This window comes from Halichoeres trimaculatus, unplaced genomic scaffold (genome assembly GCF_033239565.1).
Source record: "Halichoeres trimaculatus isolate MK-OKI-2021-1 unplaced genomic scaffold, fHalTri1.1 fHalTri1_scaffold_18, whole genome shotgun sequence".
Lineage (NCBI taxonomy): Eukaryota > Metazoa > Chordata > Actinopteri > Labriformes > Labridae > Halichoeres > Halichoeres trimaculatus.
Window position 1 is genome coordinate 10,940,143 of NW_027437196.1, and position 22,752 is coordinate 10,962,894.

A 22,752-nucleotide genomic window follows, 5' to 3' on the forward strand; every position below is an offset into this window, starting at 1 on the left:
GCGTGACACAGTGTACTCGGATGGGTTTAGTCTGGCACCCCAACGGAAGGGTGCCAAAAAGTGGAATGGCTCGTCTTATTTGGGGGTCCGTCGCGGGATCAGTCAGTGGAAACGCCACAAAAAGCGTGCCGTGCTGGGACAAACCGAACTGAACCGCTTGGTGGAAACGGGGCTTTTTATTGTGCAGTCTGGATGGTAGAGGCAAAGCTACTGCTGACAAGCTAACAAAAAGCTAAGGAAGGCAGGGACATAGCAAAAAAAAGGTGGCTGTTGGCTTGATTAAATCCAACTTGACCAAGTTTCTTTGTGGCACTTTTAAAGCTTGTTTCTGTTTAGCCCAAACAAGGAAAAAAGTTTCCAGTTTTGTAAATGTACTCAAAAACAGGCACACATGTCAAATAGTCCCATTTCAAAAACACAACCGACAGTTTTCACACTTTGGTTTGAGTTTAAGTGTTAGACCAACTTTAGTTACATTTAAAAGTCCCACAACAAACCTGTCCCTGTTTTTTATGCTAAGTTAAGCTGAGCTCAAAAACTGCTTCTGAAATGTTTTGCACAAACATGAAAGCAATGATCTTACTAGGTGAGGAAGCAAAGCACTGTTTCTTTGATCAAAGTACCGTTTTGTAGTGATTTTTCTGCCGTTGATGAATTTTGTGGAGGTCGATACAGATCTGAAGTTACCCATCCCGCCTCCTCCGCCACCACCAAAAGATGATGAAGAGAAGGATGTAAAGCCTCCTCCGCCCATGTCTCCAAATGAGTTAAAACCTACAAAATGAAAACGTTCAAGGAAAAGATTAGATGAAAAAGAAGTGATGTTAGAGTGTGTGCAGTTGATCGCCGTGATGATTACCTGAATCAAACCCTGAGAAAGCAGGCGCAAAGGATGGGAAGCCTCCAAAACCGTAGAGCGATCCCCCCATCCTGTTGCGGCTTGCGCCCCTCTGACGACTGCGACTGCCTCCAAAGAAGTCATCGAAGGGGTCGTCAGCTGTGGAAGGAAATACACAGAGACATTAGAGATTTTGGAATCAGAAAGTAACATTTAAAGACTTTAAGGGTCAGATGTAAGCATAGGTTTGTAACATGTGTGACAACCTTTTAAAAAATTCCTCTACTGTCAAATTGCCCACCACTAGTTCCCCTCCTAAAACCCTGTGGACATGCAACTAATTGCGTGCTGCCAATCTGGGTCAACCCAGCAGGATCAGGCTGGATCACTGGCACCATTTCCCAAAAGAAGATTCCTCCTTCAACCTTGAAAGTATCGAGACAGCTACAAGAAGAAAAGCACCCCCCTGTCCACTGGTGTACTTCTAAAAGAAGACATCATGAGGCGTCAGCTGAGGAAAGAAGTGGAGACGTGAAGGCTCAGATGTGCTGCTCAAACACTGGATTTGACTGTGTGTACATGATCAGAGGACATAGAGAGACAGGTGGGAGAAAAGCAAAGGCGCGGCAGAACTTCAAAGATGAGCTGTCAAACACAAAGACTGGGATTAAGTCTGGGAAAAAATGTGCCACACCTAAATACAACACAGAACCATGCCATTGGGGCTCTGAAAAATGAGCTGAAAGTGGGAAAAAAAAAACAAAATGGGGAAAAAAATCACAAATCCGTATTATTTGTATCCAATCGTGTAATTATTCTTTTTCATTTGCACAGTTGAGCCTTGAGTCTGTGGTCAAACCCACAGAGACAGCACTGACGCACCCCCACCCCTCTGTTTACTGACCAAAGAGAGGGATGAGTGACTGACCCTGACAGTCAGAATATACTTATAGATCTGCTCTGTTTTACAACACTGCTATAGGCAACAAAAGCATCAATTTCCCTTTTTTGTAAGGGCACATTTGTGACAAAAACAACAAAAAACAGGTCTTTAACCTCCTCAGGACCCTACAGTCAACACGTGGATCTCACAGATCTCTGCTCTTATTCCAATTCAGAAGTTATCTTATGATCTTAATCAAAAACCAGACGAGTTCTGGAGGACCTGGGAACCACTTCACTCTTTCTTGCAGGAGAAGTAACTGTTTATTTCTTGTATGTGCTTTTGTTTACCTGTGTCCTGTCATCTTTTCATTTTCATTCTCTATTTCATCTACTAATTCTTCTTTTGAATACGGACAGCGTTGCGTGCTCTGTTAGTTTGGGGCAGGATTTTTTTGTTTGATAGTTCTGTTTTGCTATGTGTTTTTTTTCTGTTCCAATGTTTGTCTGTGCATTTAAAATTGAAAAATCAATTAAAAACATCAAATAAACAAATACAGTAATGAAATATACTCTTAACCTTGCACTTGAAATAAAAAAAAAAAGATAAATAAAAGGGCAAAATAATAATACTATTACCATTTATCTCAAAAAGAGTTTCTTTTGGTTATTTTTTCTTTTGTTAATGTATTCTGCACTTAAAGTGATACTCCAGGATGGAACAAGTTGGGTCCTTTCACAAGGTTTAGGGCAGAAATCACCCCTACAGCAGTGATTTTGTGCAGCAGAAGCCCAGAGCGCTCGCACCAAACACCCCCTCCCTGCTCGTCAGCCGGTTTCCTCTGCACTCAGACGGGGCCATATTTTACTTGACCAAAAACAGCAGAGGTAGCGTCGTTTTACGACACGATGAGAACTAGGGCCTTATTTAGCAGTGTTTTTGTGTGAAAGTAACGCGCTGAAAATTCTCTAAATAAAGCGTGAATGCAGACCTATATCAGATTTTTTCGTCGGGAGTCCGTTTATTTGTGTTTTTGGTCAAGTAAAATACGGCCCCGTCTGAGTGCAGAGGAAACCGGCAGAGGAGCAGGGAGGGGGTGTTTGGTGCGAGCGCTCTGGGCTTCTGCTGCACAAAATCACTGCTGTAGGGGTAATTTCTGCCCTAAACCTTGTGATAGGACCCAACTTGTTCCATCTCGGAGTATCACTTTGAGTTGCACTTATAATTTTACAATTAAGGGTTGCCTTGCTTATTGTTATTCTGTAAAAAAAGAAAACGTACTATCATTATTGTTGTTACTGTAATTTTACTTTATTCTTTTTGCAAAGCTAAAGGCATGCTAGCCTTATTTTTGGTTGTCTAGTCAAGTGTCTATTTAAGCACTGTGTGAGTGAGGGGGGCTGATACTATAAGACTTTTTCTTCTTTCTGCTCCTTTGTATTTAATGTGAGACTTATTTTGTTTTGTAATGTGCATATATTTTTTATGTTATCAAGAATAAAATAAAGACAAACTAAAATAAACTGTAGCATCTGTTACGTCAAGCAAAAGTTAGATATTTTACTTTATATGTCCGTCTATTCAGAGAAAATAATCTGATACAGTGTAAAAAAAAGCCTTTCAAGATTGATGCTCTGCTGTCTCCAGTTTCCTACCAGCCAAGCACAATAAAGGTCAGAACAGAACTTGAACTGTACTCTGTGCGACGGTGCTGACAGCTTTACACTTTGGCTTTTTTTAAACACTCCTTGTTTACTGAAAAGAGTAAACAGCAGCTGTGCTCCCCCTCACTAAAGCTAATCCATGCCAATAAATACAACACTAACACATTTATTGTCCCAAAGAACAAACAGTCCATGTCCCGTAGCAGTTCCAGCTCATTTCCTGTTTTAAAACAGAAGTTTTATACCTTGTGTATCAGATTACAGTTATTCCTGTGAGTTTGTGTCCCAGCCATGCTCGTGTCAATTTCCATTTGCTTTTACACACGCACAAACACACACACACACTCCCTCTGCGTTATTACATCTGCTTTTGTTTTAATACAGAAGCTATTTTTGAAAGCATTCCAGTAGAGTGATGCAGACTTTCAAATCCATCCTCTGCCTGCGTCTGAACTCCATATTTAGAGCTACACGGGGTGAAGTACACATGCCTTTCAATCAGCCTTTTGCTGAACCCAGACAACTCAGGACAAACCATACAGACTCAAACACACAGGCTTTAGCGCCTTTTAAATCACTTTTTTGAATGTTCCACATTTTTAGTCTCTGAGCTTTCAGGTTGTTTTTTTTTTCTTATTTTCAATATCTCACAGTTTTCATCTTTTTAATTTACTGTTGTGTTTAATTTCATGAGAAAGAATCTGTAGAACAGTAGCACTGGCAAACTAACCAGGGAGTGGGATATCTTTTGAGGGTTACATAAAAGCAAAAACCTTCCACTGTTTTGCTCTTCAGTGAAAAATGCAGAGAGAAGTGGTGCAAAGATAAAGAGAGGGAGATGAAAATCTCTTGAGACCACTGAGAGGAACTGCTTTGAAAAGCATCTCTGCAAAAACATGACCACAACTGTCAAATCGGATAGCAACGGTGAGAAACATGCAGATGAAAAGCTGGATGGCCACTATGAAGTTTTACTTTCATGAGCTACCTATTGCTGTTTAAAAAAAAATCAATTATCTGGGAGGCAAACGGATATTGTGAGACCTTGAAACCCATGATAGTTTGAGATAATATCAGGAATTCAGGGACTTTAATAACCTTAAAAGAAATAAAAAAGGGTATCATGCTAAATTTTCAGGCTTTATATTGTGTCTCTGATAGCTCTTTGGTGTCTTTACACGATTTTAAACAAATATATTTATAAATATTTATTTCTCTCAGGCTGGGGTCTTAACCTATCCATCCAGGTACTGTCTCTTTAAATATTCCAGAGCCAAGCATTCCCTGTTGTCATATAACTAAGTTGTATTTTTCTGTTTAACTTGATAAAATATTTCAGTTTAAGGAGACTCACCAACTTGTGATGTCACAGCTTGAGTTGATCTCACTGAAATCTCATGTGACATCCTGAGCAGTCTTCAGTCTCATTTTGGGATCATTTCAACATGTTCCCCTGAGATTTTCAAAACTTTCTAATGCTACATGTTGACATTCAATATTTTAACACAGATTGTTTTTAAAACACTAAAATACAACAAACCGAGCAAAAAAAAACAAAAAAACAGTACCCCTCTTTAAAATTTGAGTGTTTCCATGACAGCTATTTGAATAATTGAATAACTGAATGTAGTTTTTAGCAATAGTTGCAAATTAAACAATTGACAAATTGTGCAAAAAGCATAGGTGAAATGGCTAAAATACTTTTTAACTGAACTTCCTGTTTATTTTTACCTGTGAGCCTTGATATTTATGTTCTTTTTCTTTCCTGTTACTCTCTGAATCAATTTCACTAGTTCATTTCAACACAGTAAAAAACATCACTATTATAACACAGTTTGATATTCAAGATTCAATAAAAAGGTCAGTGAAAAGCCTGATAAACAGACGGAGGTTACACTCTAGAGCTGAGGTCAACCTCCAGCAGAGGAACAAAGCGTTTTCCAACATGTGACATTTAGCAGTAGATGACCTCCTGAGGTGAAAGTGAAATGCTCATTGCACTGCGACCCCTCCTAGTGGGGGATCGTGACCGAGCTTTACAGAAGGTTTTCTGTGTCTCCATTTTCCTCATTTCCACGCAGCAGGAGCTAACAGCTAACAGCTAGCTGGCACTAATTAGGAAATAAAATATCAGTGTGATACAAGACCGCAGCCTCCAGGACTTTCGACTCTGCTCCCGTCTCTCTCGAGGCTCTTCAGGTCACATGTGAGCATATTTTTAACCAGATAAAATTGTGCAGTTAATAATAGCTGCTGCACGCTCCCAACTCATCTGTGAAAACAGGGAAGTCCCGTGTAACCAGGGGGACAGCATGAACTCACCGAAGAAATCTGCGAATGGATCTCTGCCGCCGAAGAATTCCCTGAAAACGTCCTCAGGATTACGGAATGTAAAGCCACCACCGCCGAAATGATCATAATGGCCTCCTGTAAAACATTGAATCAGACATGATCACAGGGAATACAAAGTGAAACCAAGTGATTTGTGCTACATTTGGATGAATACACTGCTTTTTTTTCAACTGGCAGCTAATTTTTGTACTAAATCATCTCCACAGCAAAAAACATGTCCTTACCTCCCCCTCCTCCTCCGCCTCCTCCTGAAAGGCCTTCTTTGCCGTACCGGTCATAAATATTCCTCTTGTTTTCTGTTATGGAGAGAGTTGGACTTAGGATCAAAAATAAAGTAATAAAAGAAAAAGAGAAATAGATAGAGAAACCTCCCTGTCGTGATTCAGTCTACAACTTAGATAAAGTCCAAGGCTTTGATTTATATCCCTGAATCAAACTCACCACCTTTGTTAATGCTTACTTTTCCCTGAGACTAATTATTTTGATGAGAAGTCTGTCAACATGTTGTCCAGGTGATGCTTTTAGGTCATCTACATGTGACAGCGACAGTTTTATAGCGTTCAGATCAAACTACTTACAGCTTATGAAAAGAACTCTGCACGTGACCCACACATTTCTGCAAGAACAATCCCGACACTGTGTGCTAGAAGCTACTAATGCTCTCTTGAACTAAATTTGTGGAACGTGACTGCAAATTAAACCTATGAGAGTGGTACAGGCTGTTCTAACCTTTGATGTTTTCTATTCACCTACATTTGAATCCCAACTTTACGGTTACAGAATTATTAGTATTGCCACCATAAAACTAAGTAAGAGAAATAAGACTGTGGAATGCTAAAAAAGGGGGACTCAAGCCTGTACCCCATGGCAAAGGCCTACTTGACCTGATGGGCCATGGGGCTCAAGCTCTGCAAATGACCCACTGAATGAGATCGTGTTCCCTGTATTTCCAGCATTTCCGTAATTCCATCTTTTACAGTTTTCATTTCAATAAACAATAGAATTTTGGTTCATACATGATGAGGTTTGCTGTATCGCCAAAAATACACCAGATGTGTCTCTGGTTTGACTCTGCTCCATCACAGCAGCAGCTCAAATAGGTTTCTTTTCAAGCCCTAATCTTGCTGTGACATGTTGATTTACAAAAAGAGAATCAAGTGGGACAGGAAATAATCTAAGAACACCCAGTGACGTTCAAAATAAATCAAGCCGTGTCAAAGCCAGATCATATTTAACTTGACCATAACAACAAACCGGCATATTGAGCCCAGCCAGGTCAAGAGTCAACAGGTTTGGGGCAGCAAAAGAGCACGCAGTCAAGACGCAAAAAAGCAGAGTCTGACCAGAGACACATCTGGTGTAAAGAAGGAGGTAGAAAGAATGAAACAGAAGCATCATGTGAGAAAACTCAAACACACTTTAGCTACGATAAGGATGACATCGACCAAGAAGTAGTGAAGTACCTTTTTCATAAGACGAAAGTTTTTTTCTGAGTAAACACTGCAGAATCAAAATTATGTATTTTGCTTGCAACAAATACAAGTTTTTCTACTTTTTCCCCTTACGAAAATGTGTTGTTTTTTTTCACAAAACATTTTCATTCTAGATGTGTGTATTCAAGTCCATCGTTTCAATAGAAAATTTAATTGTTCATCTGTGCATGTTCATTTCAGTTCCTTGTTTCAAAATTGTACAGATGTTTACAGAATAAATTAAGTTGAGAGTGGGATAATCATGCATTAACCAGGGGCGCACCGATCCAGCTTTACTGGTTCCAATACCAATACCTAGGCTTTAGGTATCGACTGATACCAGTGTTAAATAACTTTTACCCTGTAGACTTGTAATGCAGCAAAAAACAAAGGAAGTGCATCAGAGGTACCTTATCAAGTATCCAAGAGCTAAGAGCGCTGAAAAAAAGTAGACATAGAGCTGGTTCGGCCTGGATCAGCACCATGGATTGGCCCCTTCCCAACAATGACAATCCATGGTGCTGATCCAGGATTGGTACCGGTGCATCCCTTGCATTAACTGTCAGAAATCGAGGTACAAGATTCGCTTAATTGTGATTTTGATTTTTGCCACAATTACCCAGATCTACTTCATAGGACGCTGACACATCAGCGCAAAAGAACATAGAAGTAAAAACTGTGTTGGTGTAGAATCAATGCAGAGCTAGAGACCAGGCCTACGTCTCCTAGTTTTGAAAGTGAAGCCAACGCTGAAGATTGACTGTTTAAAAGCTAGACTCTGGATGCAACCTACTTTTTCTCGGCGGAGATACTGTAGGAAAATGTTTAAATTTGGAAGCAATAAATTGAAAGAACAGCCATGACGTACAACAGCAGAAACATCCTCACCATCTGAGAGCACTTCATATGCCTCTGACAGCTCTTTGAACTTCTTCTCTGCTTCCTCCTTGTTGTCCGGGTTTTTGTCTGGATGCCACTTTAACGCCAGTTTTCTGTAACTGAGATCCACATCCAGCCCAGTGAAAACACAGACATATGCACTGAAATAGAAGCTTACACACAATGTATGTCACTTTATCATGAGTACATCCATCAGTTCTTGGAACAGACACAGGGTGGAAAATATGAATGTATGTGTAACAGACATGCTCCTATCAGACTTACAGATCCACGTGTGAGTCTTTTTTTAGGCTGGCAACCATGCCTACACCAAACATACAAACCCCCACCACCACTCTGTCAACACACACTCTCTGTCCTTCTCCCCTCCCCAGCAGAAATAACAAAGACAGCCCGAGCTCTGGTGACGTGCTGTGTCGGCGCTCGCACAGCCACTTACGCTGCATCAGCTGTTTGTGTCCGCAGCCCCACAGCAGCACCGGCAGCGGACACAAAGACGCTGTGGACGAGACTCAGACTTGTGGGTCAGCCAGTGAAAAGGGCTGCGTGCAATCCATGGATTGTCTTTTCTGTGGTGAATAGTCAGTGTAGTCCAGATCTTTGTTGTAATCTCTGCGACACTATCTGACTGTCAATAGTGGACAGGCTGGGCTAACAATGCGGGGCCAGTTCTGTGCTAAAAGGTCCTCTCGTAAAAAGCAAAGATAGCAATCTGAAAACTCCCTGCTCAGCTTAAACGTGCTCATCCTACTGTCCAGATGGATGCTGGAGAGAGATCACAAAGACGTCTCATGTGAAGAACTGAGGATTAAAATACTCTGACATTAAAAGTTGGATTTAATTACATTTAACAACCGCCTTTGGCTGACATGGGACATTATGTTTTTGGCTGGTTTTCAGACTCTGGCATATTCGCAAGTGCCAAGACGGATCCAGCTCAGCTTTTAATAAACGTCCAAGTGTTCCTTTTTTATAATTATGATTTGGAAGTATTTCTCTGGACACCAAATTAAGAAAACCCAAATGTGACTTGAACTGATGAACATGGACACAGTCCTTTTAGCTCGATGCTAATGTCTAGAAACTAACACCTTTGACTTCAAAGATGGCAATGGATGTTTGATCCCAGTTTTATACCTGTCTATCAATATTAAAAACTAGTGATGCACAATATATCAGTATTAATATGGGGATCAGCCAATGTTGGTCATTTTTTTAACATATCGGCATTGGCGGATGTGTAAAAGTGGGCTGATATTTACTCATTAGCTGCTGGCCATTTTCAGAGCATCTAGAACGATCTTTCAAGACCCAAATAACATTGTTTTCTATGACTATGAAAACACCAAAACTACCCAAGAAGAGTGGATTCTCTTCTTTCATGTCTCTCTTCCTGTTTTTGATCCAAAAAGCAGACAAAAATTACTTTTTTGATCGCGTTCATCTCAAGCGCTCCATTCTTTGATCCTCTCCATGGTTGCCTTTTCTCACAATCACGCCGCTTTTTCTCTCTGAACTACCGCAACACATCATCTCAGATTTTTTTTTTCAATATTGATATTGGTAAATATCAGTTATCGACCATAACAGCAATATTAATATTGGATATTGGTATTGGCCAAAATTTTTATATTGGTGCATCCCTACTAAAAACACAAAACCACCCACCTTTTGGCACAAGAAAAGTCAGGTTTTAAAATATTAAGTATTAAATATTTTGTCTTGTTTACAAAGCTTAATAAAGAGTTAAATCTTAACTCCATTTGTTTCGATATCATTAGGATTCATCAAATGAAAGCTTGTGCCAAATTTGAAGACAATCAAAGGAAGTGGTGGACTTTAGAACCATTCCTTGAGCTGAGCTGCTCACTTTGTAAATAAATTAACCAGAGATTAGAAAGACAGAGTTGGGGTCAGAGGCTGACAGCATGACTTATTGATTGCCGCAAGTCGAGATAACTTTTGATTATCAAAGTAGCCCTTTCCTATTGTTCGCCTCATCTGATCTTTTATTTTATTTGTTTTCCCCCACTTTCTTCATCCGACCAATATTACATTCACTCACTACTTAACTCCATCTCATTAAAGAAAAAAATACTGCAATATACCGTGATACTGCCACAATCTTAAACTAGAAAAGCACTCAGTGAGCGCAGACCTCCACCAAGCATATTGTGATTGTCACACAACACTTTAGTCCTACTTTAATGTTATACTCCCTTTCAGCAGACTGTCTGCTACAATTTGGCGTTAGTTGCAAGTTTGTAAGATAATTTGTCACCTGACAGTGTTGAAAATGATGATGACCCAGTACATATTTCATATTCCAATTCTTAGTATCCAGAATATTGCCAGGATCTGGATTGTACTTTTACATCTGTCAGAAATTATCATGACCTTGTCTTGTATTGTTTTGCAAATCAATCCGACCATTTGTCATTGAGTTATATACACATATGGTGAAAATGTCTCTATCTCAAATGATAAAGAATCCTTAGAAAAAATCCTGGATCCAGACGGTGATCTGGATCACCTCCAAAATTTAATAATCTCTTCCTTATCCCATTTTGAACATTTCCTGAAAATCTCATAAAGATCTGTTTGTTACTTTATGAGTTATGCAGTTCACAGACAAACAGACAGACAAAGTCTGCAAAAACACAACCTCCTAGGTGGAGGTAAAAATACTGTGATACAGTTTTTTGCCATATGGTCTAACTCTACTTTCTTCTCTCTCATATGCAGCGATTTACTGCATTTCACAGCATGATAGTATTCTTCAAGGAGCACAAGCACCAGACTCAACCCAGACCTTAACATCTAAAAAAGCACTTTGACTCACAGGAAATTAATTTATGAACTCAAAACATGTTAGTGAGAAACCTGAGGAAGTGCGATTGACTGGAACTGGCCTGCTCAGTGAGCGATTGGAGAGCTGGGTGAGTGTAAGGGGAAGGTATTTGACAGCAGCAAGGTTACAGGAAATAGAGTGGAAACTTTCTGCATTGCAGGCTCTGTGTTCCCCTCCTTGTGTCAGTTTATATAGCCCAAGGGGGATATAATTAACCTATTACACCCCTCAGTGTTGGGCAATGTAGCAACAACATCAGGGGAAAACCAGAGTGTAAACAAGCAGCCTCACTTACGCTTTTTTGATGTCGTCTTGCGTCGCGTTTTTTGGGACTCCTAATGTCTGGTAGTATTCCATCATGGCTCTGTTTGTCTGTGTGAGATGGAAGTTCAATGTTGAGGTTCCCTACGTGGTGTCTGTGGAGAAAAAGTTAAGCTCTGTTAAGACATGTTAGCTTGGAGAGATAAAGCCCAACAAACTGCAACTGAGCGTAGCCGTGTGTGACGGGTGAGAATCCTGCCTCGTCGGCCCGAGGGCTGAATTAGTGAAGAGGAGGGACGGGGCGACGATATTAAGCAGGGTAACAATCCCTGTACTGAAATAGAGACATAGCAAAGCTAATACAAGCCCAGCGATATTACATAATAGGCAGGTGATCATCCCTCACCCTGAGGCTCCAACACAAAACGTGAATCATGTTCTGCTCTGAGAATTTGGAGAAAGATAGACTGAGACTCTAAAAACAAGACAGGACAGGTCTGATGAAAAAGTATCAGAACATCAGGTTGTCTTGTTAAAGCTCTTTGGTTCTTGCAAAATTAGAACAGAGAGAAATTTACCTGTACCAGCACATGACTGCATCAAGCTATGCACTGCAAATCTATTTTGATTTAAAAGTAGATAAGCAGACATGGGATAAGAGTCATGATGAAAAACACTTATGCAGAGTAAACGGAGAAACATTGCAAACCATCCCTTAGCTTGTAATTTATTATATCTTCACCTAAATGTCCTAAAATGTTCCACAGTCACACATAAAACCAGCAAATCAGCCGTGCAGCAGTTTCACTCTGAAGTCATGTACACACACAGACAAAAAAAAACAGACTTTTACTGCATTAAAAAGCATATTTACAGCCAGGTTCAAATAACGGCTTGAGTCTGAAAGACTGACCTCGCAATCGGCACACACTGTACGTGAGTGACTTTCTGTCTAACTCGGTGGTTTAGAAGTCATCAGGATCGTTTGATTGTCCAATCAGAGACACAGCTCGAGTCACGTGACTGACGGGTGCCCTGTAGCTGTTGGAAACTCACAGCCGGCGTCATATTAAATGTGGCTGCGCCCGCGGCTTGGCTTCATGTCACAGTTTCAGGGACAGACGGGTGACATCGCAGAGACTACGTCCATGTTTTATACAGTCTATGGATGGGAATTGAGAAACGGTTCCAAATGGTTTAATCCATCAACCACATTAACAGATTATCTGAATGATTCCTTTCTTCCAGGTGCCTTAAAAAATGGTCTCACAAGAGCCAGGCTACGCGAACGAGAACAGAGACTTTGAGGGAAAAAACATAGCGGACAGCACGAAAAGTAGGCAAAAAGGATCTATAGTGTGGCTTCATTTTTCTAAGCAAGACAACAAAAACGCGACATTCATCGAACAGTGATAACATGCAAAGGTGGAAACAAGTAATATGATATGGTGGGATGTTATAAGATATGATGCAATAAAAGAAAGTGCAGTACCTTCAGTGTCCACTTGAAGCCACATACACACTAATTTTAAAATGTCCATCTTTATGGCAACACATTTTTGAGAATAAAGTTTAAAAGATCTTTAAGCTACAAGTTTTGCACAGTCAGGGTGAGAGCTGATTTGGCTGCTAGGTGGGCATACTTTAGTTGTCAGAGCGGAAACTTTGTTTACGTTTGCCCCTCCGCGCGTCGTCATGTAGCCTGCCGTCCTCCCCTGAATCAATGAGCCGCACTGTGCATGCGTGGAGGGGCAATCGTAAACAAAGTCTTAGTCAGTTCAGAGGTCGGTACAGCCACACAGCGCTGTCTGGAGTGACACAGACTGCAGCAGAGGACTAACCCGGAGCGGACCATGATGGAATATTGGTGAAAAACACGAGTTTTTGAACAATTAATGCAGTTTTTGGAGTGGCGCTGTCTATGCCCCGATGGATCCCATTATACAGACTAGGGATGCACGATATTGGATTTTTGCCGATATCCGATATGCCGTTATATCGAAACCCCTTTTGGCCGATACCGATACCGATAATCACAAGTTTGTTTGTTTTTTTCACTGTAAAGAAAGCTAAGTCTATCCTGTACTGGCATTTATATGTTACTCTTATTGTGACGGTCTTATTTGTTTAAGAAACACACATAAAACACACATAAAACAAGACAAAAAACATTTGATTTTACCATAAATAAGAAATGTATTATTTTTTCAAACTCAAGACATTCACTATTGAAATACAGAAAAATAATTTCTTTAGATCACATGAACTTAAAATGTACAATGCATTTTTAAACATAACCATGTTGCATTTGATTATTTTAGAGCTACTGTAACAACCTGGTGACAGACACAGAGCTCTGCAGTGCAAATAAATGAAGTGCTACATTTTATTTAATGAGCCTATTTTTCAGATGGAAAATAATAATAATAATGCTAACTGAATAGCACATTATCAGCTGTGCATATCGGCAGAAATGTTCATATCTGCCAATATCGATAAACGTGTTTTTAAGCTTTTATCTGCCGACACCGATATTGTGACGATAATATCGTGCATCCCTAATACAGACGTCCGCTGCACGATTTTGGATCTAATTATCTCCCGAAGCACTGCTTGGATCAGGAAAGCCTGAGTCAGTAATAGAGCAATTGAGTCAAAATTCCAGCCATTCTTTTTGTATTCCTCCTGTCAACAAAAAGAGGCAGCTAACAACAGCAGATCTAATATACCAGCTATCTATTTCTACAGCATCTGCTTGTATTTACCGAGTTGCATTAACAAGCCATTCATGTGTAACAGCTGTAACTTAAAAAGCTTTGGAGATCAACGAGCAGTCACTTGTTATCTAAAGCATCTGTAAACCCTACCTCAACAAAAATGTAACCATCTGTTGCTGCCTATGAGTCCCTTAAAGGATGTCTGTAGCTGTCAGTGTTAGTTAATAATGACCTTTGAAATAGTAATCTAAACTTTCACTTCTTTTGTTTCTTTTTTCAGGTAATGGTTAAACTTCTGATGTTTAATATCACTGTTGTTGGGAGAAAAACTCCTCACTGAAACTAGGACGAGCCTTTCCCATTTTTGTGTTTTTGCAATGATGAAGGACTGTCACGAGTTTTATTTCATCACCCAGACTGCATAAGTGGAGCCTGCTCTGGTTTTCAGGTTCCTCTCTGTGATGTGTCAGGACAGGCACTTATTCCAGGACCTGTTTCTCCTCACATATTAAAGCTAAATATTTAAAAAGGTTAATCTCTGAAGGTTTTAGCTTAAAGAATCTTGTTCTATTTAAAAGAAAAGAAAAATGCCATGTCCACTTTCCACATTTAAAACCTGAACAAACTTACTCAGATGAAGCCTGAAACTACAAACACCCAAAGATGCCACGCTTCAACTTCTTTCTCAGGCAGGCCAAAATCATACATCCACTGGCAGAAGACCAACCACAACAAAAAAGGAAAAACAAAACATACCCTCAGTGGAGTGAATCCATTGATTATCAAGTGATACCTTTGCAAATGCGATTAAACTGGTAAACAAACCAGTTAGGACTACTTACAGGGGGTGTTCTGCGTCCTGTTTGTTTGCTATTTATAACCTGTGGCCTTTGCCGTTGGATTGTGTTTTGTGTGTGTTAGGACTCAGGAGCATGTGGGGTTGGGTGGGGGTGGACGGTTTGGCACATGGCAGAGCCGGTGAGTGATTTCTGGATTGGACAGGCACTGAACTCTTCTCTTTCAAATGCCAGAGCCAGGCTGTAACTTTATATTCCTTTGGCGCTTCATTATCCAGCCTCTCTTTCCTTGTTGGATTTAACAGAACAGGCAAATAAAGTTGAACTGTATGTGTTAATCTTAGATTTTGAAATCCCTCATCCTGAGGAGCAGTTCACTATAATTTAAAGCAACATTTTTCTCTATAAAATCTCACCAACTCTCTAGACTCATCAGATTAAACATCCGTCTTTTCATCCCCCTCACTTCATCCATCGCTAGCCCACTCACTTGGGACCAGCCCCCCTGCAGCAATGGGAGTTAATGGACACTTGTGCCTGCCACACATGTGGATACTTCTGCTTATGTGCAGTGGCTGTATGTGTGTGTATCCATGCATGAGTGTGCAGCGCTATGCCTTGTGGTAGCTTTACACGGCTAACCCAGATCTGATGGATTCCTGCTGGACTTCGTGTGAGCAACAGATGTAGGTCAGTCAGTCCCATGATGCTACAGTGATGGTTATAGAGAGGCATCAGTTCATGGGTAGAATAACTCCATCACTGTATGTTAACATTTAAAGAAGTGAAAACCTGTTAAATTTGAGGGTTAGGGTTGTAATCTTTAAAGTAAATGCTGTGCAAGGATCTGCGGTGAAATGATTTGTTCTTAATGATCCCATTTTTCCGATAGACTCCTCATTGTTTTGTGGTTTTCTTAATGAGTTTTATCTCAAGAGGAAATAAAAGTAACCAATAAATGTTTCGGCTGTCAGATAAGCTCTTCTTGTGTTGTCACTGTGGTAAAGGTAAAGGTATACTGCTTGCTGGAATCAAAGTTCAAAGAACATCCTAAGCAACAAATTGAAAGTCAAACCAAGTGCACTATATGAATCATGTCTCTAATTGTGGTTTGAAGAGAAAACAGGGGTCAATGCGTGGACTTCACCTGTGAAACTTGTGCAGAAGAGAAACAGGACGTGTTACTTCAGTCTTAGACTTTTATTTAGCTGGAGTGCTTTTGCTGAAAAGTACAGGTCAAAGAAGAAATCGCTTAATTTTGAACTTGAACCAGGTCTTAGACTTGAATGAGTCAGATATTCTCCCATATGAATGTTAATTTTGGGTTACAACTATTTATTTACACCTCTGCTTAGGGATGGGTACCAAATTAGGTACTTTTATAGGTACCGACCAAATTCTGTCAAAAGTACCGGGCATCGATTCATGTAAAATCAAAAGGTACCATGTTTAGGTACCTAAATGCATCCTTGTGACTATGAGGGAGTGGAAGAGAGGGTGATTTTCCATGCTGGACATGAACACAGCATTGCAAGGTTATATATTGAAGAATAAATTTGTTAAATTTAAATTTTTTTATGTTTCATTATTGAACAAATTGATATTTTTAACCACATAAACACAAAAAAGTACCAAAACTTGGTACCGTTGAGTACCGTTACTGATTGCCAGGTACCAGACATCTGTACCGTATTGTTTCAAATGTGAAAGGTACCGATCCCTACCTCTGCTGTATCCACAAGGCCAAGCATCACCAAAAAATCTGATGATGTCTTATATATCCGTCTGCTGCTATCACAGTACTGATGTGTCCAACCCAGAAACACTGGTCTTTTTGATGGCATTGTTATGAACACTTCTTTAGGCTGATGATACACAAATACCAACAGAATATATCGAATCTCAAAATAATCAAACATTGGTTTTGGCGTAGTAAGTTCATAAAATTATCACCCTTAACTAACCCAATACGTTTACATGGGACCAGTTGTCATAATACATCTAATCAAATTGAATGTTCCTTTTTTTTGGTGAATTTAATGGACAAAGGTTCAGTTATAGGATATTCTGACTGATTGGAATGGATATGTTTAACTTTGATGATCATGGTACAAAAACTGACTTTAATGTAACCATAATCATGATGAAACCTGTTATCCACACATCCTTCAATAACTTAAGTGAATCCAGGGGAACCCCTATGCAGGACAGGACTTTTGGAAGGGAGTTAGAATCTTTGCTGGCTCTGAAATGAGGTGAATAGAAACCAAAAGAGATTATAAAATGGATAATTATTATGAGACAGTAAAATGAAGTATGGATGCACTAATCTGATCCTGGTATGGTATTTGGACAATCCTAAAGCCCAGGTATTGGTATCAGGAATTAAAATTTTGATTGGTGCATCCCTAAAAGAAGACTTTCAAAAGTAGACAATGCAGGTCATTGCTAAACCACTGCTGGGTGATTTGAGCTGCAGGAATCCACAGCGGGGATTTTGGAGATTCTCCTTGAAGGGGCAATATTGTGCAACAGAACATAGTCGAATAAAGTCAAATTCAGGCAATGGTGAATCACACGAAAGCATGTAGTTCATGGTGATCCTCATTTCTCTTTGTGTCGTTAGACCCCCCACGTGCAAACAAGAGTCAACCTTATCAAGGATGAGTCGCACTCATCTCCACTTGCACAATGTTTTAAAACTATTACACAAAGATGTATCCACCTCATAGACTCTACAATAAATGGATGTAGCCATATTGGAAGTAGGGTGGGCTTTGAGCCTTCACACTAACAACTATAGGGCGCCTGCCTGTCAATAAGCTGAGCCGTGTCTCTGATTGGGTAAAGTTGTCATCTTAATATCTTCTCAACTACTGAGTTAAAAAGTTGGTCTTTTTTGGTTGATGTGGTTTCCGGTACTTCTGAAGCCACACTGCAGATTGTAGCACTCTTACATTATCTCATATTTTTAGACCAGTTTGCTGCTTGAGCTGCCAACACTAAATAAAAATCAGAACTGTTTGCTGCAGATGGAAAGACATATTCAAAATAGTCATTATTAGCCTTTACCAATGCAAATACCTGTAAAGGCTCAAAACAAAGGTGAGTGGTCAAAAAACTGAATCATAGCCAGTGTTTAGTGATGGGTACCTTTCACATTTGAAACAGTACAGCACCAATGCCCAGTACATGGCAATCGGTATCGGTACTCAACGGTACCAATTTTCTGTACTTTTTGTGATTATGTGGTAAAAAATATCAATTTTTTAAATAATAAAATCTCTTTTTTTTTCAATTTGACATATTTAGTCTTCAAAATGTAACCTTTCAATGCTGTGTTCATGTCCAGCATGGAAAATTGTCAACTCTTCCTCTCCCTCACAGTCACAAGGATGCATTTAGGTACCTTAACATGGTACCTTTTACTTTACCCAGTGCTTTCGACAGAATTCAGTCGGTATCTAGAAAAGTACCTAATTCGGTGCCCATCCCTACCAGTATTTATGTCTTATTTTATCTTATGGGCAACATCTACCTGACAAGTCCAGAAAAAATGTCTCATTTAAAGATATTAAGCCAAATGACACCTGAAGTCTTTGTAAAGACAGGGTTTCCTCCAGGATTTTTTGAAACTGTGGGGAAAAAATTAAGACATTTTTCTGGACTGGGCAAGTGAATGTTGCTCATTTAAAGTCTAACACGACAGTTGTTACTAAAAGTAAGATGTACAACCTAAGATCTCTTCTTTTTTTTCAAATTTGATTTACACCCCTCAGCAGCCCTATGGGACACACTCTGCAGAAGTTCAGTAAAAGATTAAGATCAGGATTGAATGCCTACAGCTCTACTGGAATTTCCCTTGCAATGCTGGCCGTCACATGTTATCAGCACTGACGCTATGTCTATCCTGTTAGTATCAGTGCTGATATTGACAGAATGGGTAAGGGGCTCATAAATGTCAAAGCTTTAACAATGTCTGTCTATGCAGCTACTCCCCAGTTAATTACCTGCTGAGGTTTTATCTTGATTTAAATCTGTGATTTCTTGCCTTTATTGCAGGCACATTCTCCTCCAAGAAGACCAAACAAACCAGGCTCTGAGTGCAGCACAACAAGTCAAATCACCCACGGCTGACAAGAGAAAGGCACACATGACATCCTGACAACACACGACAACATGGTTTACTGAAGTGACTCATAGCAGTGTGCTAAATGTCATTCTGTCACTACAAAGAATGCATTCAGAACTTGTTGGCGGCTCCTGCTTCTCTCTGGTATTTATTTCCTATAAGAACAGACAAGTTCAACTAGTGCATCATCCATAGATGGCTTATTTACTGTAAACAGCTTGAGCATAGTTCTCTCAGACCAAGGATCCATTTACACTCTTAAATATGTGAAATCCAGGAGGGAAAACTTAACAGATTAATTCTCCTGTGTAGCTTTGCAAGAAAATATCTGCATGTGCAAACTGAAAGTAGACTCGGACAAGAATTAGTGTTTTTTCTGTACTTCTAATAAGTTTAAATGAACTACAATACAGGTAGGCTGTATTTACATTGTTGTGATGTAATCCACTTAACAAACATTTACCTTTTTTTGTTAAACACTGTACAACATATGTTTTTCAGGTTCATTTTTTTTCCTTTTAAGTTGGCAGTATATTTTCAAATACCTTTTCATGTGAGCAGATGATGCCAATATTATCTTTTGCTCATTACCAGTAAGCTTTATTTAGATGCCCATTTAATGTTTTCCTATTAAATTACCTCCTGACACCAATGGCAACCACTATTTTACATAAACTTTAAGTTAAGAGGTTAAGGAGTAAGCAAGATCTTCTCCTGTAGGTTGTATTCATGAACATTCTGGAAGTTAGCACAGTTTACATAAGACGATTTGGCATCACAGATACGTCTAAAATCACAATAGACCCATGAGATCTATAAAAACTTCTAATAAGTCTTAGGACATCTTTGAGATGTATATCAAGACAGAATGAGGATACTTATAGAAAACCATAACGTTACATAACGAGTGAAAACATCTCTAAAAATAGTGAGGTCGTAACTTTAATTTTAGACAGGAAGTCTCGATAGAGGTAGACCTTTATTGGCGACATGAAGCTAGCTTAGCAAGAATTACACAATACATTCAACACATTAGGTCTTTCCCATAGCTATCACAAAGTCTAGAACATTTAAAAGGCTAATTTTAAAGCTAACTGCCCAGGTTTTCACATTCAAGCTAAGAATAACACTGGCTGATGTACAAGCTAAGGCAAATAAAAAGACCCTCAGTCGTTTGCCCACGTAACGACCGTTTAACGGTCACTAACGGTCAAAATATGCGTTTATTATCGCTAAAAGGTATTTAATTGTGTCGACGTTTGCGAACACAGCACAGCATCACCACATGTAAGGTTCCTGGTTTCTCTACCGCAGGCGACGGTAGTTTGAAACACTCAACGCCATATAAGCCTCATTTAGCATATATGTGTTTAATCAAAAAGGTGCTTACCTGTAAAACAAATGTCAGCTCCAGCCACGGCCTCTCTGCTGAAGCTGTTCACCGGTGTTCTCCTGAGTGCGGAACCTGTAACTGCAGCCGCTGGTGGCTGATGAGGCTGGTGATGTGGCTACTGATAGCGACTAGCCCACTGTGCTGCTGCTTGTGCTGCTTTCAGGTTAGCTCGGAAAAAAAGAATACAAGGATCGCAATTGTAATTGTTTGTACAAAGCACATTTCATGAAGGTTAAGCTCAATGTGCTTTATGCTGATAATAAAAACAAAGCTAAAAAAAAAAATTAAAAGTAAATAATCAATTAAAGAAATAATGAAAAAAATCAGCTGTTAATAGTTAAAATAAAATAAAAAATTAATACCAGACAGCTTACAGCAGACAAAAAAAAAAAAAAAAAACACAAAATAAGATCAAATAGAAAAACACTTTAGAATGGATGATTGTTCTCTCAATTGAGTAGAACAGATGAAAGTTTGAGACAAACATCAAAGCCAATGCAGTAATTTGATGGTAAGATATTTTGTGTAGTGGTGGCATAACATATGATCTCTAATGTGCAAGATTTTGTCAGAAAAGTCAAGTCAAGATTTATTTATATAAGAGATTTGAAAGATAACCATAGTTGACAAAAGGGCTACACAAGTTGAAAATAATATCATTAAAAATGTCAGATATGGGTTAACAAGGCAGACACAAAAAAACAACAATAAAATAAGAATAGAATAGAGAAAAATAGGAGCTAAAGGTCAGTCAAAGAAAAAAGTGTGCATTTATGTAGATGAAAATTTGGCTGTTATAGTTATACAGGACCAAGTTCAGGTAAGCACACAGTGAACAGAAAAGTATACAAGACCAGGTTTGAAGGTCTATGTTAACTGTTATGCTTTATTCTTGAGCCCTATAAAATGTTGGTTTGCTATTTATAAATACATTTCTAGAATCCTCGTCACCAAACTGACAAAAAGTTTCGTTTTATAATATGTTGTGGATTCTTAAAAGATCCATGGTTTTTCCCCAAGTAAATGTAAGTTAAATTTATTCCTGAAGGAGATATGCAATATATAATCGGTACTATCCATTCAGAAAATATACCTGTAACACAAGGATATAAATACATCTTACATCGGTTTTATGTCATTTTGTGTGTGGCAAGAGAAAAGAACAAGGCGGTCTGAATTTTTGCTCTACCTGAACATATTCGTCAAGATTTTCCGAGGAACACCTGAAGGCACCATGCCTTTGAGTGTCGACAGCAGCGCCGTTTTACTGACCTGCACATATTCGTGATGGCACTCAATAGACCTGGAAACAAGGTAGACAGACTGCACTTTCTACATGTGTGTAAACTGAGATATAACGCATTTCATTATTCCTGAATATCACAACAATTGTAATAAAAAATCTTGGTTAACAAACTGAGTTTACCTCATACGAAGCACAGGTACAAATACCAAGCCGAGGGTCTTTTGCGCCATCTGTCGAGCACTGTGGGAAATAAGGGAACCGTGTTACAAGAACTTCGAATTCAAAATACAGTAATGGAAAACAATACAAGCAAATAGAAGAGAGAAAGGGTCGTTTAAATTTGTTAAAGCTATCCTTCTTTTTCTTTACACAAGCTTATTTATATGTAACTATATAATAACCGAGAACAGGACTCATTATGTACAGAAAAGACTGATTTATTTGTTCTACCCTTGGGCTTAACCAGTTAGAGTTATGCTAGCTCACTGACGGTTATAGCTCGGAAACCGTCGGTATTTTGCTAGCTACACTTAACTTTTCACAATGTGGGATGCCACACGTTTTTAGTTCAATATAAACTTTCGAAATATATTTTTAGTGTCAAACGGTGAAATAGGCGTTAAAATAAGTACTACTAGGTCCTCGTCAATTCCAGCTGCGTCATTGGTGTTTATCTCTAAAAACAAAGTGCAGTGTTGATTTTTTTTAGCTTACGCCTTAGTTCTTTGATGTCAGTTTACACTTTGTTTGCCTTTTTTTTCTTTGTTGTCTTGCATTTTGTTGCAGACATGTTTGGGTATGAGAAAATATCACAACTGTTCATGGACACACCAGTCAACCCAAGCCATAAGCTGTCCTTTAGACTTATATTGCTTTATTATGGCTTTGAGTGCTGATATGAGACACTGTTATCTCCAACTCGAGTTTCTCCTCAAATGTGCCATGATAAGGTTTCTTTGTAATTTTAGGCTTACCATATCACACTTGGCACATGTTATTTTACTTTTTACTTTCTTTCTTTTTACTTACTCTTTTAGGCTATGTCCCCATAATCAACTGACCCTTTTCTTCAAACACTCAGTCAGTTTACGCTTCTACTCATAGTGTTTGCCAGTGGTCAGTTTTTCAACAACATAACATCATTACAATGTAAAAACATCCTATCCTAATGATGTCAAGGGAAAAGCTTTTCTTTCCAACACATGAGTGACCTTGCCGCTTTATATTAATAAATTACTTCTTCTTC

General features: G+C 39.1%; 1 protein-coding gene across 1 annotated transcript in view; it reads right to left on the minus strand.

Annotated features, from left to right (window-relative positions):
• dnajb6b (DnaJ heat shock protein family (Hsp40) member B6b) overlaps nt 1-20,418 on the minus strand; it is a 29,243-nt gene extending 8,825 nt beyond the window's left edge. Inside the window, exons 1-7 of the mRNA XM_074693538.1 lie at nt 20,258-20,418; nt 11,256-11,376; nt 8,098-8,207; nt 5,962-6,033; nt 5,708-5,812; nt 860-997; nt 624-774 (exon numbers count right to left, since the gene is read on the minus strand). Coding sequence (XP_074549639.1) covers nt 624-774; nt 860-997; nt 5,708-5,812; nt 5,962-6,033; nt 8,098-8,207; nt 11,256-11,320 — 641 coding nt within the window. The 5' untranslated portion in view covers nt 11,321-11,376; nt 20,258-20,418. The remainder of the gene's footprint in view (nt 1-623; nt 775-859; nt 998-5,707; nt 5,813-5,961; nt 6,034-8,097; nt 8,208-11,255; nt 11,377-20,257) is intronic.
• Nucleotides 20,419-22,752: the final 2,334 nt, after the last annotated feature.